The following is a 13,842-nucleotide window of genomic DNA, read 5'->3' as shown; positions in this document are numbered from 1 at the left end:
AATAGGTTTCTATAGTTCGAAAGCATTTATTGTACCTGGACTGTTTCAGTTCAGTATAATATCACGAAAGAAAACAATGCTTACTTTTAAAGGCAATTTTGGCTCAGACGCTCCGGACGCGCGTCCGGCCACAGAGTCAGTACTTAAGAATTAGAGCAGTGTTTATAAATATTGCTTGCAGATGCGGTCCCCCCAAAAATCGATTGTTAGCTGCTACAAAGCGAACGGAATGATTTCTGCTTCATCCCCTTTCAGCAAGGATAGTACTGCTGGAAGGTGTCGGTAAAGTTGACCAGCGTGAAGGACAGGATCGAGCCGACGAGGGACCCGAGCTGGGACGCGACACCGACCCAGACGAGCGTTTGGCCACCTTCGCAGCGCAGCAGCGTCGTGATGGCCAGACGGATGTAGCTCACCAGACCGACCAGCAGCGTCCAGCAGGCAACCTGAGAGCGAAGAGCAGAAATTGGTTAGGATCTGCTAGATGTCACAACAACTCCAGGCTCCCCTGCCGTCCCATACTTACCACCAAGATGTCACCGAGCACGTGGTGCATCAGTGGCGGATCCGGGCTAGTCATAGCGGTGGTCAGTGCGTACGCCGCAAACGGAACGAACACGGCCGACAGGGCAACGATCGACCGGATCGAGTTGCGCTGGACGAAGAACGCCAAAAAGCAGGCGGCCGGGTTGGCCATGCTGCTGAGCGTCACCGTCAGATGGTAGGCAACGTTGCCGTACGGTAAGCACGAGTACGACTGGATGCTCGGGAAGAACCCGTTGCCGAACAGGCACATCACGCTGATCAGCACCATCATCAGCAGGTAGTTGGTACGGTCCAGTGAAGCCTTCCCCTTGGTGGTGGTCGCAGCATCACCTGCCGCCGACCGTGTCTCCTCATCGTTCGGTGTGCTTGGCTCGTACGCGTAATTGTTCCCATTGCCGATCGAAACGGCCGCATACTCGCGCCGACAGACGGCCAGCCGGTCCAGCAGCACAAACGCCACCATGCTGATGGCCAGTATGACGGACGACACGATGAAGTACGGGCGCGTGCCGAAGCGAGGCGGCGGCGTGTAGCTCGTGTACTGTGGCGGCTCATTCGGATCGGTCCCATTGACCGCGATACACTCCCCATTGCCGCCAACACCCTGGATCAGCGCGACAATGCTCGGCACGAACCCGCTGAACCCTTCTCCAATCAGGTAGGTGATGAGATAGATGCCTTTAAACCGGCCCATGTACGGCATGAACAGGACCGAGCTGGTACAGCCGACCAGCGATAGGCCGAACACCGTAATGAACAGCGGTACGGACCGTTCCGCACCAAACACGTGCACCGTCTGATCGTAGACGAACGCGGTCGTCATGGCGGCGCACGACCCGAGTACGAGCAACGCAATGATCAGGTAGGAGTCTCGGAAGGACTTGATGCGCAGCGCGGCCGTATACAGGATTGGACCGATGTTGCCGAGCTGGATGATGACCACCAGGTACGAGGGCAGGTTCCAGCCTTCCGGCGCATTACCGACCAGCAGCGGCAGCTGCACGTACACCGAGTTGATGCCGAGCCAGGACCCGATGCCGAACAGTATCGCGAGCAGGTCCACGATCAGCTTCCGCTCGCTGTTCAGACCGCACAGCAGGTACAGCTTCTTTCTCATGGTTGGGGCAGACGCGTTGATAGCCGTTGACTCAGCTGAGATGCGGATGCCTACAAACACACACACACACACTCTTTGTTGGCGGGCTACACTTTGTCTACGGGAGGTCTGATATGGCGCAAACACGCAAAGTAAGCGAGGGTGGCTGAGGCGTAGTAGCGTCTATTCGAAATTCAAACTTTCCCACTTCAACTGGACGCCATCTACAAGACGCGCTCAACCGAAGCAATTCCACGTCAGGAGGGGCTTTTTGAAGAAATACTGGTTTTCGGAGTTTTTTGAGGGCCACTGTTTGTATGTGTTTGAAGACGACTTCCAAGGACGCAACCGTTCGGCAGCACCGTTCGCACCGGTCTGTGTGTATCCGCACCGCACCAGTACCGACGGATGACTGACTAATTGCTCGATCAATGCGATTCTTATCGCCGCGCCCGGGGAGTTCGCGACGCGCGAGCGACGCCGCCCGATCAGGCCGAGTTTTTATGTGTTTTCTGCTAATATGTTGCGCGCCTCCAATTCGCGCTTAGCTCTGGCCGCTCGCGCGAGCCGAAGGATCGTCGCATCTGAAACCATTGGGCAGCAGCAGTCGAGCAGCTGATGAGGCGCGCGTCAGGAGCTCTTCCGAAAAGGGAGAGCGTTCTTGGAGCGAGATTCACGCTGGTGATGACGCGCTGAGCACCGTATTGCACCACGGATCTTCGCTTCTGGTGTGGCGGTATTGTTTTGATATTGCTGCCGTACACGTAATATCTTATCAAGCGAAGGGAATACATATTGTGGCAGATAAACCGCCGGACAGCAATGGTCCAATGTCAATTCACGCCACAATGTAGCATGGGAACGGGACTTTCGGAGCGCCGCTGGACTGCCGGCGAAGGTGGAGCAATCACGGTGCTGGCGGCCGGGCCGAGAAAGCGAGAGATAGTAAAGAGCCCCCGTCATCCGTCTGCTGCATGCACGGCCCCAGCTACAATCCCGATAGCGAGCAGTAACACGCGGATGAAGATATCGAGATATGGGCGTCGCTAGCGGATGCCTCACAATCGTCAAGTGGTGCTGTTGGGATATTAAAAGCTTTCCCCTAAAGCCTCGACTGTCCTCGGCCGAGTGGCAAGGAGGGGACCTCCAAGCCCGCTTGGACACGCTGTACAATTAGCAAACGCCCTCCGCGTAGAGCGTACAGTTCGCTTAATGGCCTTCGGTGACGCGACAGTGTAATCAGAACTCTCAATATTTCACACCTGATTGGGTACGGAACTTGGCTTTGCTAAACCATTGGTAGACATTACCACGGCAAGACCTCTCTAGGTTAAACTTCGTGTTGTTTTGTTAACTGTGAAAGGCTTACTACAAACAACACCAGTTACTACACTACTGCTGGTATCCCCGAGTGAAACATTCAAATATTGAAACGCTCATTTACGGCTAAGCTTTCTTGCGCTGCGCTGTAAGTATGCACTGGTCCGCTGATTCTTCGTTAAAGCTCGTTCAATCTCTGGAGCGCAGCTTCCAGAAAAGTTAGAGCTTTTAGGCGGTTGGTTTTTGTTCTAAATATTTGAATAGACGTCAAACGGGTTTTACTGGACTGCTGCAAGCGTTATACAGAAGTTGTTAGAATGTTGTAGAACGCCTATTTGGTACTTAAAATAAACTTCTGAAGGCATGAAAGTTTAACACTAATTTCATGAAAGAATTAATATTCACAAAAAATATGTTAAAACGACCTGCTAGTTAGATACATATAGGCTACAGTGAACCAATAGGTGATCTTAAATGTCCTATAAATGATATAAAGCCGAAATATAAAATAAAATATAAAGAAAAATAAATAGAAAGAAATATGCGTAAAATCACATATAACTTAAATACTGCTGAAACTGCAAAGAATCTTCTTCTTTTTGACACAACCGCTGCCGGTCAAGGTCTGTCTGTACCTACTAGTGAAGTGGGCTTGGCTTTCAGTGATTTTTTGTTACCGTAGCAAGATTGTCAGTCCTACGTATGGGGGCACGGTCTATTCGGGGCTTGAGCCCATGACGGGCATGTTGTTAATTCGTTCGAGTTGACGACTGTCCCACCAGACCCGCCCGAAAAAGAATCTAATGACACTAAAATCTGAACTATTCTACATAATTTATCTTCACTGCTATAAAGATATCAAGGAACTGCCTGAAGTTGTTTAAAAGAATACAAGCTATTCGTTCATTGAAGAAAACTAGCCTGATATGACTGACCTAACAAATTACTATAATACACATCTACAACACAAACAAAGGCAATGTTCCTATCCGGAAGCTGTCAACAGTTGCTCTGTTATTTAAACAGTAACATCTGATTAACTCCTCAATGTACACACAATCTCCAAGGCTCTCGGCTTAGATGAAGCTAAATGGCATTTAATTTGCCTTTTGACACCTCCCCTCGGGCTGTTCCCATGCGACAGCAAAGGTTACGAACTGGAACATCTCGCGAAGGTCCACTCTCTCGTCCCTGAGCTAGATAGTTCAATCCTTGCGGCAGTTTTTGTGTACTTCGGCTGCATCGCATTATTCTAGCAACATCAACACCGACGTCACCAACGATCGGCCACGTCGATTGGCGGAACAGGACCAAAAATTACAATTTTTTTTTGTACAAAGCAAACAACTCATTTACAGGATATTTATTCTAGGATTGCGTGGGTAAAACGCGGGGCAAATAACGAAATATAATAGTGGCGTTAGTTGGAGCGTACGCCGCGCATCTTTTTGTCCGCCATGATCAGGCTGGCAAAGTTGTCCAGCTGCTTCACGCGCAGCTTGCTCCAGATGAGGAAGTTCTTCATGCCCAGTATCTGGGCGGCGTGGAGGGCGGCCGCCTCCGGGTACAGGACGGTCGCACAGCCCAGCCCGGACGGCAGGTTCAGGCTCGACCACACGTCCTGCTCGACATTTTCCGGCTTGACCGGCGGGCAGTTGATGACGGGATAGTTGGTGTTGCCGGACAGTACCGGGCCGAGCCCGTTCGACCGGCCCGCCACCGTGATGAACACCAGCTCGCTCAGCACGCTCTCGTACTCGCTCACCATGTGCAGCGTCGTCTGCGTGCCCTTGTGCGCGGACGTCACGCGCAGCTCCGCGTTCAGCCCGAGCGCGGCACAGTGCTTGGCGATCTTCTCGCAGTGCTCCTTGTCCGAGGCGGACCCCATCAGTATGACCACCAGGTGGCTGGCCGGTGCATCCATCTTGTCCAGCTCGTCGCTGACCCAGGTAAAGTTGCGCTTGACCACGTCGAGATCGGCGGCCGTCACGTTCGCCAGATTGCGGTACACCTGCTTGTCCACCATCATGCGCTTGTCGCCCGCCGGCCAGAGGCGCCACGAGTCGGAATCAATCACGTCCGCCACCAGCAGCTGCCCGTCCGCGTCGACGCCGAACTCAATCTTCATGTCGATCAGCGCACAGTTGCGGGTGGCCCAGGCCCGCTCCAGCACCTCGAACACGAGCGCTGTCGTCTGGCGCATAATGTCCACCTCGTCCTGGCCTGCGCAAAGGAGTAGCAATGCGTTAGTGCCTTGATTTGCACATGTGTTCCCCCCCTCAGACCACTTACCGATCGTCACACCGTTCACCTTGAAGCCGGCGCACACAATCTGCTCCTCGCTCCACTGCGGATCGTCGTTCGCGTCGTCCTTGAAGAACGTCTCGACCTTGGCCGGCGCGAAGCGGTAGCCCTCCTTCACGCCCGGGTTGCGCTTCAGGTACGAACCGGTCGCGACCCGGCGCGTCACCCACTCGATCGGCACCATGTCGCACTTGCGCGCGAGGAACGCGTTGTCGGAGATCATGCGCACGAACGCGGTCTTGAGACCGGCCCGGTTCAGCAGCGTGAACACTTTCGCGTTCGTTTGATTGGAGATCTTCGCCTTGCCCTCGAGATCGTGCGCCCGCACACCGTTGTGGGCGGTGATGCGATCCTTGTTCAGCAGGATCGAGTGACCCGGCATGCTCGGCACATCGTACACCTGCTTCGTCTTGCCCTCGATCAGCAGCTTGCCGGTCTTGATGCCTCCAACTGTGTGGTTGGTGGGTGCACATTTCGTGTGATTGCGTGTGATTGATGCGACGACAAAGAAGCGACAGAAAGAATTAGCACAAACCAATCTAAATGAATTAGACGAGGGACAAAGCAAACAAAGAAAAAAAAACAAGTTCTAACTTACCTTCCGTAACGGTGGCCATGTTTTACAGCAACTGTGTGTGTGTATATGCGAGAGAGAGAAAGAGAGCGTGTTAGAGATTCTTCCGCGCTGGCCTTGACGTTTGCTGGAGTGAACTTGTCTCGGGCACGATCAGACACCAAATACAGGGAGCGAACGACGATTCACCACACTAAATACCGCCGCCCGGGCCCAATGCCGGCCGAAAACCGGCACGGCACACACACACACACACACTGACGCGCAATGAAGCTGCTGCGTGAGAGCTCCATGTTCCTGTTATCAACCCTTACGGCGTTAGAGAGCTCCGTGGTAGTGGTGGTAATCACGCGCATCTTCTGCCTGTTAATGCGCGCCTGCCTGTGTATTGGTGGGCAACCGACGCGCGAGGGCTCCCAGGGGCGTGTTGGTGCGATAGTTTATTAGCACGCGGGCACTGTCAACACACACAGCGAGAGCGCGCGCCCCTGCTATTGTTGTGCCCATACTAGCTGGCTGGATGCTGCTTCCTGGCAACTGGGCAACGTCGTCGCTGCGCCATCGCCACCAAAACAGCTCCAGGCATCCCTTGGTTGCCTACGCCGATCGTATCAAAACAATTTGATTCTGGGGTCATCTTCTGGGGTGCCTGCCGGGATGAGCATAGCTCCGGGGTGGTTGGGAAAACAGCACCCGTTGCTTGGTGCATGGGGTATCATCGCACCATCATCGCACGTAAACGAACGGCACATTAAATTCTTGCGATGTTACTAACGTTGTCGCCCAGAGGGCGATCTCGAAGGTGCGACATGGCTGAGGGGCACTTGAGAGCCCGGAACGAAATTCTTGATTGACGAAAGTGTAGCTAATCTCTTCCTCGCTGCTGGGACACCCCCTGCCCGGACACGCTGTCGCAGCTCCCGAAACCCCCTCACCCGGAGCACATGTGCAGTGCACGCGACCCGAGGGATTGGTTTCTTTTGATGCTGTTGTTGATGGTGGAGTGTTTGGGCATTAGTTTGGCGATAGATTGGGAGACGGTGGGATGGGATGGAATGATCTAGATTTTTTAAAAGGCAACAATCACAGCTTTTTTAATGTCTCAACTACTTGTGATCTCATTAGTTAATCAAAAGCTAGCTGGCGATAGCTTGTAATCACGGACTAGTGCTACAGTTTCTACAACCGAAACCATGTTCAACGTCATTCAGAATTATTGGAGAGAACATTATTTAAATCCGATAGGTAGTAGGACAATCCTTCAGGAGGGAGTTCATCCTTTTGAGATTTGATTCCATGGCGGGCATTCCCCGATTTTCCTTGATTATTTGCTCGTTTTCCAAGGATATTTGGATGCTTCCTAATTTTTTGTTACGATTCTTCCCATGATTCATCGAGTGTTTCTCAGTTTTGTTTCAATCATTTGTTTCAATGGAGGTCCTGTGGAGATATTTCCGGAACATCTACCATGGCCAAGGTCCACCATTCAAATATAAATACTGGAGCTGGATTCTTTACAAACTGCTGGATTCTCGAGTAGTAGATGTCTTATTATACCCATATAGTTGTTGTTTCTTGGGACTTTAGAGATACTATAATCACTTCTGCCTATAATCCTTTGTCACTTGTGTATAATGTATTCGTTGTAAGTTCTACTGCCACTAGAGAGAATAATCGTACATTGTACTTCAAACTCATAAATTCAGGTAGGGAACAGGACTAGAACAGACAATGCAACTGGATACTGTTTTAGAACTGACTTAGTGCGTCTGTTAGGATATCTGTTCATTTATACTGTAGAACTTTACATGCCTCGCCATAGTTAAAACAGATCCCCATTCAGTTCACCTCTCAAGGCTGGAACCTCAATTATTATATCGTTGAGTGAATCATCAAGATTCTCCGTTTACGTCTCGCTTTGTTTATTGTTTTTTTTTTTAAGTTAACCAAACAGCACTACCTCCTTGTGCTGTTTTACCCTGTGTAGTATACTAGCAAACCAGTGCTTCCAGTGATTATTCTGCGCCACAATATTTACAGTTGAGCTGGACTCTTTGATTGTTGACTGATGTTTTTTTTTGTCTCTTCTCTTGTGCGCTGTACAATCCTGCCATACAGCCATCACAGCCTACTTACGCACTTCAAGGCAGCGCTAGCCTTGAAATGTAACGACCGTTCAGTGATTGCTGATCGGTAACAAACAGCATTGTTATGCCGATCGGTTCGAGCCGGCAGTGTAGCGCTGATAACGCACTGTGAAAGTGAAAATAATATTTTCATTACTGTAATCGATGCAGGAAACTGAGCGCACGAGGAACGCGCCGGAAGGGGGGGGGGGGGGTATGGAGTCGTCATTTTGGAAAAATATTTACTTGCGAGCGGATTTTTTAAATGCCTTTTTTTGTTATGCCAACAGGCAACCTATTAGGATGGTGTTTACTCGTGCCGTGGCACTGACGTGAAAGTCGGGCAAAATTTACTGAACACAAGAAGCAATAATGCTAGTGTTTGATAACAAATCAGATCAAAAATTTTAAATTATGAGGACCTTAAATTTTGCACGACCTTTTTTTGTTAAAAGCCTTAGTAAGAGATCGAAGTTGTGAAGTGACAGCTACGGTATCGGGAGAGTTCTGTGTGGTAGCAGTTCTTCATAGATGCAGCTCTACCCAAACGACCTCATTACCCTAACGCGTACTTCCATCTCCAATTTGTCAATCAAATTCTCCGCGCTCCGTTCGAGATTTTGTTTCGTGCGAGCTCATCTAATCAGCTCCGGATTGAGGTCGCCCTGACGTGTATTTCAACCGTTCAACTTTGTGCGTACATTAGCTAGCGTTTGTCCGGCTGGAGCTTGATTGTGCTGGCCGCAGGACGGACGGAAAAAGCACCCACTTTCGGGCGCAGCGCACCGCTCAGCATGATGCCCGACCAAAGGTGCGGAGCAAATTCGGCGTTCTGTCCCCTGGGTCTCGTGGGGCATCACTACCACCATCATCACCGCTCAAGTGTGGCACGCAGCCCGATAAGATGCTGCGTAGCAAATCGCACACGTGCTTTTGCGAGTGTTGGTGCGAATGTTGCCCGTACCCTTATTAAGGGTACGCGCGTGAAGGAAGGCGAGCTGTGCAGAGGTGTACAGCTCCCCTGCCCCCCCACGTACGGACAGAGCGTGGAGCGTGCTGCACACCGACAAACCTTGCCTGGAGAGATCTCAGAGCGCAAGGGGCAACGCACACGCAGACACAGAGACGAAGCTGCGCGAGCGCGCCCGAGAGCGACATCTATCACCATCCTAAGCACAGAAACCGCCCGACGGTCCGGCTGCAAGCGTGCGCGCCCCAAGCTCCCTCTCTTTCCCTCCCACCCTGCCCCCCCCCCGCCCCTTCCACCCCTTCTCCCCTGGCAGTGTGCTCCGTAAGTATTAAATATGAAATATGGGAACGCTCATAAATCAGTTACTATTCACGGTTGATCATAGCAGCGATCAGACGCCACGGAGCGTAGCTACAGCATCCTCAACGAGCGAGGGCCCTCACTAAACTCGGGAAGCCTCGACACTCTCTCCCCCCCCCTCAATCTACTGTTTTTACGTGTATACGTACACAGACACACACATACACATACACATATATCCCGAATCTTGGGGCCCTTCTCTCAAGTGGGTCACAGGTTCAGCGGAAAAGGGGGAGGCTTGCGCGGACCGATCTTCCGTGCGTGGCGGCATACTCCATCATTTCGGTCCCATTCGGCATCATTACACCGTTGGCAACGTGCGCGCTTAGCGAAAGTGATCGCTTCTTTCTCACTCTCTGCCTCTCTCTCTCTGTCTCTTGCGCGCGGGCGCACCGTCTCGCTGTGGCCAAATACACACCCGCAGCAGCAGCATCACAGGACACAGGAGCTTCTCTGCAATCAAACGAACCAGCGCAAGCACCGGCGGCGTCCTCAGCTCCGGTAATCCTGCCGTACACAGCACAACAACACAGGTGAGCGCAGGTGTTGGGTTTTGGTTTGTTTGTTTGTTGGTGGCGAATGGGTGCCAGCTAGGAGATGATGATCGGCCTTGGAGATGAGTGGAGATCAGGATTTGAGTGTGTGTGTGTGTTGTTTCGGCATTGCTACCTGGGTAGCACCTGGACGCACGTGGGCCAAATCTGCGTGCCGCTCTCGGGGCCCGGCTTAGCTTAGTGAGCCTAAAGTAAGGTTAGCTTGGTCGGGGTGCTTCGTTTTTAGTTTGTTGGCGCTAATTGGCACACCCGGGTGGAAGGGCTCGGGGAGTGTTACAGTTAGAGACAAGTGAGCCAACGTTGCGGTAACCACGACGGCGTACGGAAAGTGAATTTTTAAAGGCAATTGGTGATGCAGCGCGTCCTAAAGGGCCTGAGGTGGCCTAAATAATTGTTTTGAAGTGTGGTGCAGTGCCGTCCTCAACTCGTAACGATCCCTCATTGAGCAAGCTCTGCAGTGGGTAAACAAATCAGTCAAAGATTGCTTAACCTATTGCCCCTTCGGTGTGGTGAAGCCGGACCTTGACCGACTGCAGAACGTCAGTGTTCCGATTTCCAACGTGTCCGAGGATCTGATCAGCATAGGAATGAGACTGAAACTCTGAACCCACAAACTGCTGAACTTCTTCCAGCAGAAAGCAGTCGAATCGCTCGGCAAAAAAAAAAGAACAAAAACCAAAGCAGATCATCTGTCAACTAATCTAGATCCGGATTCTAATCACAACTGCGCGATGATGCGAATGGAATATTTTTGCTTGCGCAAAAAAAGGGCTCCCCAAGAAGCCCTACCTAGCTCCCCCCCTCCCTCTTTTTCCCTTCCCCACACTAAGGGGTTTTTCCCTTCCACACTAGCAACAGGCTCGCATCATTCATCAGCATCAAAACAACTGCCCTCAGAGGCGCTGTTGGGGGGTTGTTGAGCCGTGTTTACAGTTCCCGGCCGAACGTCATGCTACGCGACCGCTTACGAGCGACGCAGCCGTTGCTAACACCGCGCTGATAACACTGCCGCAAGCCGCTCGCGCGAAAAACGTGTCTGCGGCCTGGTGATAGTGCTCGATCCTTGCCGCTCGGAGATCGAGCACACACATACACACTCGAGTAGGTCATCCGAACGGGGGCAACCTGCCCAGCAATAACAAAGCAGGTCGGCGCCGGCAAAGGCAAAGGGGTAAAGACCGGCGGTCTATGCGTTCGACGCGCTGCTCGGTGGTGGACGTGATTGCTCTGTATTCCCTGTATCCACTCAAAAAAAGTAACACAAAAAAGGTTCAATCAGTTACATTACAAGCGCAGTGAAAAGCAAACAAAAAACGCATCCGTATGTGTGTGTGTGTATGTGTGTTGGCTTAAAATGCACATTTTAACCAGTTTTCCTTCTTCTTTCCTTCCGTGCTGCAGCGCAATGGACAGTAAGGACGAGACGCGTGCACAGTCCCAGCAGGCGGAGGAGGGGCTCGAGCCGACGACCGCCGCCCTGGACCAGCTCGCCCTGTCGCTGCCGCTCGGGAAGAAGCGGGCGGGCCGGGGCGCGGTGGCGAGCGGACTGACGCACGAGTGCGGCGTGTTCGGCGCGATTGCGACGGGCGAATGGCCGACGCAGATTGACGTGGCGCAGGTCATCTGTCTCGGGCTGGTGGCGCTGCAGCACCGCGGCCAGGAGTCGGCCGGCATCGTGACGAGCGAGGGCCACTGCGCGAAGAACTTCAACGTGCACAAGGGCATGGGCATGATCAACAACATCTTCACCGACGACTCGATGAAGAAGCTGAAGGGCAACCTCGGCATCGGGCACACGCGCTACTCGACCTCGGCCGCGTCGGAGGAGGTCAACTGTCAGCCGTTCGTGGTGCACACGGCGCACGGTGCGCTGGCGGTGGCGCACAACGGCGAGCTGGTCAACTGCGAGAGCCTGCGCAAGGACGTGCTGGAGCGGGGCGTCGGCCTGTCCACGCACAGCGACTCGGAGCTGATCACGCAGGCGCTCTGCCTGAACCCGCCCGAGGGCGAGGTGGACGGGCCGGACTGGCCGGCGCGCATCAAGCACCTGATGCAGCTCGCGCCCCTCTCCTACTCGCTGGTGATCATGCTCAAGGACAAGATTTACGGCGTGCGCGATCCGTACGGCAATCGGCCGCTCTGCATTGGCAAGATCGTGCCGCTCACGATCGGCGCCTATCGTAATGGTAAGTGCAGCAACACCGAGCATCCAGCAAACAAAACAAAAAAAAAACGACCCTTAATTCGCTTATCGCTTCACAGAGAAGGTCGACAAGCTGCCCGCCGAGGGTTGGGTCATATCGAGCGAAAGCTGCGGCTTCCTGTCGATCGGCGCCCGGTACGTGCGGGAGGTGCAGCCGGGCGAGATAGTGGAGCTGACGCGCGACGGCATCAAGACGATCGACATCATCGACTGTCCGGAGAACCGGCGGCACGCGTTCTGCATCTTCGAGTACGTCTACTTTGCCCGTTCCGACTCGATCTTCGAGGGGCAGATGGTGTACTCGGTGCGGCTGCAGTGCGGCCGCCAGCTGGCCCGCGAGGCCGGCGTCGATGCGGACATCGTCAGCTCGGTACCCGAGTCGGGTACGGCCGCGGCGCACGGGTTTGCTCGCGAGGTATATGAGCTTTAGGACGGCGGGACGGAGGGCAACACAGTGACGGCTGCTAACGGTTTCTCCCCCCCCCCCCACTTCCAGGCTAATCTCAACTTTGCCGAGGTGCTGTGCAAGAACCGGTACGTCGGGCGCACCTTCATCCAGCCGTCGACGCGGCTCCGCCAGCTCGGGGTGGCGAAAAAGTTCGGCGCGCTGTCGGAGAACGTGGCGGGCAAGCGGCTCGTCCTGATCGACGACTCGATCGTGCGCGGCAACACGATCGGCCCGATCATCAAGCTGCTGCGGGATGCCGGCGCCCTGGAGGTGCACATCCGGATAGCCAGCCCGCCCCTGCTCTACCCGTGCTACATGGGCATCAACATTCCGACGCGCGAGGAGCTGATCGCGAACAAGCTGAACGCGGAGGAGCTGGCCAAGTACGTCGGTGCGGACAGCTTAGCGTACCTCAGCGTGGACGGGCTGAAGAAGGCGGTCCAGCTGAACATGGCGGTGAAGAAGCCGGAGCAGGTCGGCCACTGTACCGCCTGCCTCACCGGCGACTACCCGGGCGGGCTGCCCGACGAGCTAGAGTGGTAGTGGTAGTGGTAGATGCTTTTCCTTTTCTTTTCTATTCTTTTTTTTTTTGTAAGCAGTTTATGTGTGTGTATGTGTTTTTTTTTTGCTTCTGTTTCTATTTTGCACTTACAATGTAAGCACATAGTGACGTAATGTAATCGTACGATTTTGCGATGAGAAAAATAAATACGCGAGCGAGCGCGGTTTGGCTGGACTTTATCAACACGAGCAATCTTGCGTCCCTTTGGGTGTTTGGTTTATACACAGTACAAAGTAAGGCGAACGCATCACGACTAAACATGGGCCGGGTCGATCGGCTCTATCGCTTCGGGGCTCGCTGGAGTGTTTATGGTACGCTTTTTTTTTGCTACAAATTGTATACAAAAACATGAAACATGTTGCGCAAAAAGGTACTTCATAGAAACTTCTTTTCTAACTCTCTTTGACATACATGGAACAGACAAGTACTGTTTACACGCAAAAGAACGGTAGGTGATTATTATTGCAGTGTAACGGGGAATTCAAATTTTAAATTCATCATCTTTGCCTCGCACAGTAGCGACACCTAGCAAGAAACAAAATTACTGGTTTGTGTCCATGATGAGCTAACGTTACGATTGGTGATGGGAAAAATGAAGTGTTCGTTGGAATCGATTCCGGAATAGGAATTGACTCCCGAATTATTACCGAATTCGGTTCCGGAATCGGCTTCGGAATCAGAATCGGTTTCGGAATCGGGGCCCGAATCGGCATCTCTATAAGAATAAGCGTTTGGGTCCGTATTGATAGCCGCAAAGAATCCAAATTTTCTTGTAAACG

General features: G+C 52.8%; 3 protein-coding genes across 6 annotated transcripts; 1 reads left to right on the top strand and 2 right to left on the bottom strand.

The window, feature by feature from the left end:
- Positions 1-10: 10 nt before the first annotated feature.
- Positions 11-1,696, bottom strand: LOC121591352 (riboflavin transporter 2). Its single transcript, XM_041911746.1, has 2 exons — positions 527-1,696; positions 11-446 (listed from the first exon to the last, which is right to left on the bottom strand). The coding sequence occupies exons 1-2, from the start codon at positions 1,661-1,663 to the stop codon at positions 252-254; spliced, it is 1,332 nt and encodes a 443-aa protein (XP_041767680.1). The 5' UTR covers positions 1,664-1,696; the 3' UTR covers positions 11-251.
- A 104-nt stretch (positions 1,697-1,800) lies between these two features.
- Positions 1,801-6,030, bottom strand: LOC121591361 (multifunctional protein ADE2). The gene is made up of 3 exons (XM_041911756.1): positions 5,865-6,030; positions 5,255-5,716; positions 1,801-5,185 (listed from the first exon to the last, which is right to left on the bottom strand). Exons 1-3 carry the CDS (start codon positions 5,881-5,883, stop codon positions 4,383-4,385), a joined length of 1,284 nt encoding a protein of 427 aa, XP_041767690.1. The 5' UTR covers positions 5,884-6,030; the 3' UTR covers positions 1,801-4,382.
- Positions 6,031-7,018: 988 nt separating this feature from the next.
- Positions 7,019-13,242, top strand: LOC121591331 (amidophosphoribosyltransferase-like). 4 transcript variants are annotated; one of them, XM_041911711.1, is made up of 5 exons: positions 7,019-7,085; positions 9,721-9,829; positions 11,252-12,036; positions 12,113-12,468; positions 12,550-13,242. In XM_041911711.1, the coding sequence occupies exons 1-5, from the start codon at positions 7,034-7,036 to the stop codon at positions 13,042-13,044; spliced, it is 1,797 nt and encodes a 598-aa protein (XP_041767645.1). In that variant the 5' UTR covers positions 7,019-7,033; the 3' UTR covers positions 13,045-13,242. The 4 variants fall into 4 exon arrangements, with proteins under 4 accessions (XP_041767645.1, XP_041767652.1, XP_041767669.1 ...); XM_041911718.1 differs by lacking the exon at positions 7,019-7,085 and adding an exon at positions 9,218-9,257; XM_041911735.1 differs by lacking the exons at positions 7,019-7,085; positions 9,721-9,829 and adding an exon at positions 9,898-10,311.
- The last annotated feature ends 600 nt before the right edge of the window (positions 13,243-13,842 follow it).

This window comes from Anopheles merus, chromosome X (genome assembly GCF_017562075.2).
Source record: "Anopheles merus strain MAF chromosome X, AmerM5.1, whole genome shotgun sequence".
Classification (NCBI taxonomy): domain Eukaryota; kingdom Metazoa; phylum Arthropoda; class Insecta; order Diptera; family Culicidae; genus Anopheles; species Anopheles merus.
This window is presented reverse-complemented; position numbering and strand designations above follow the sequence as displayed.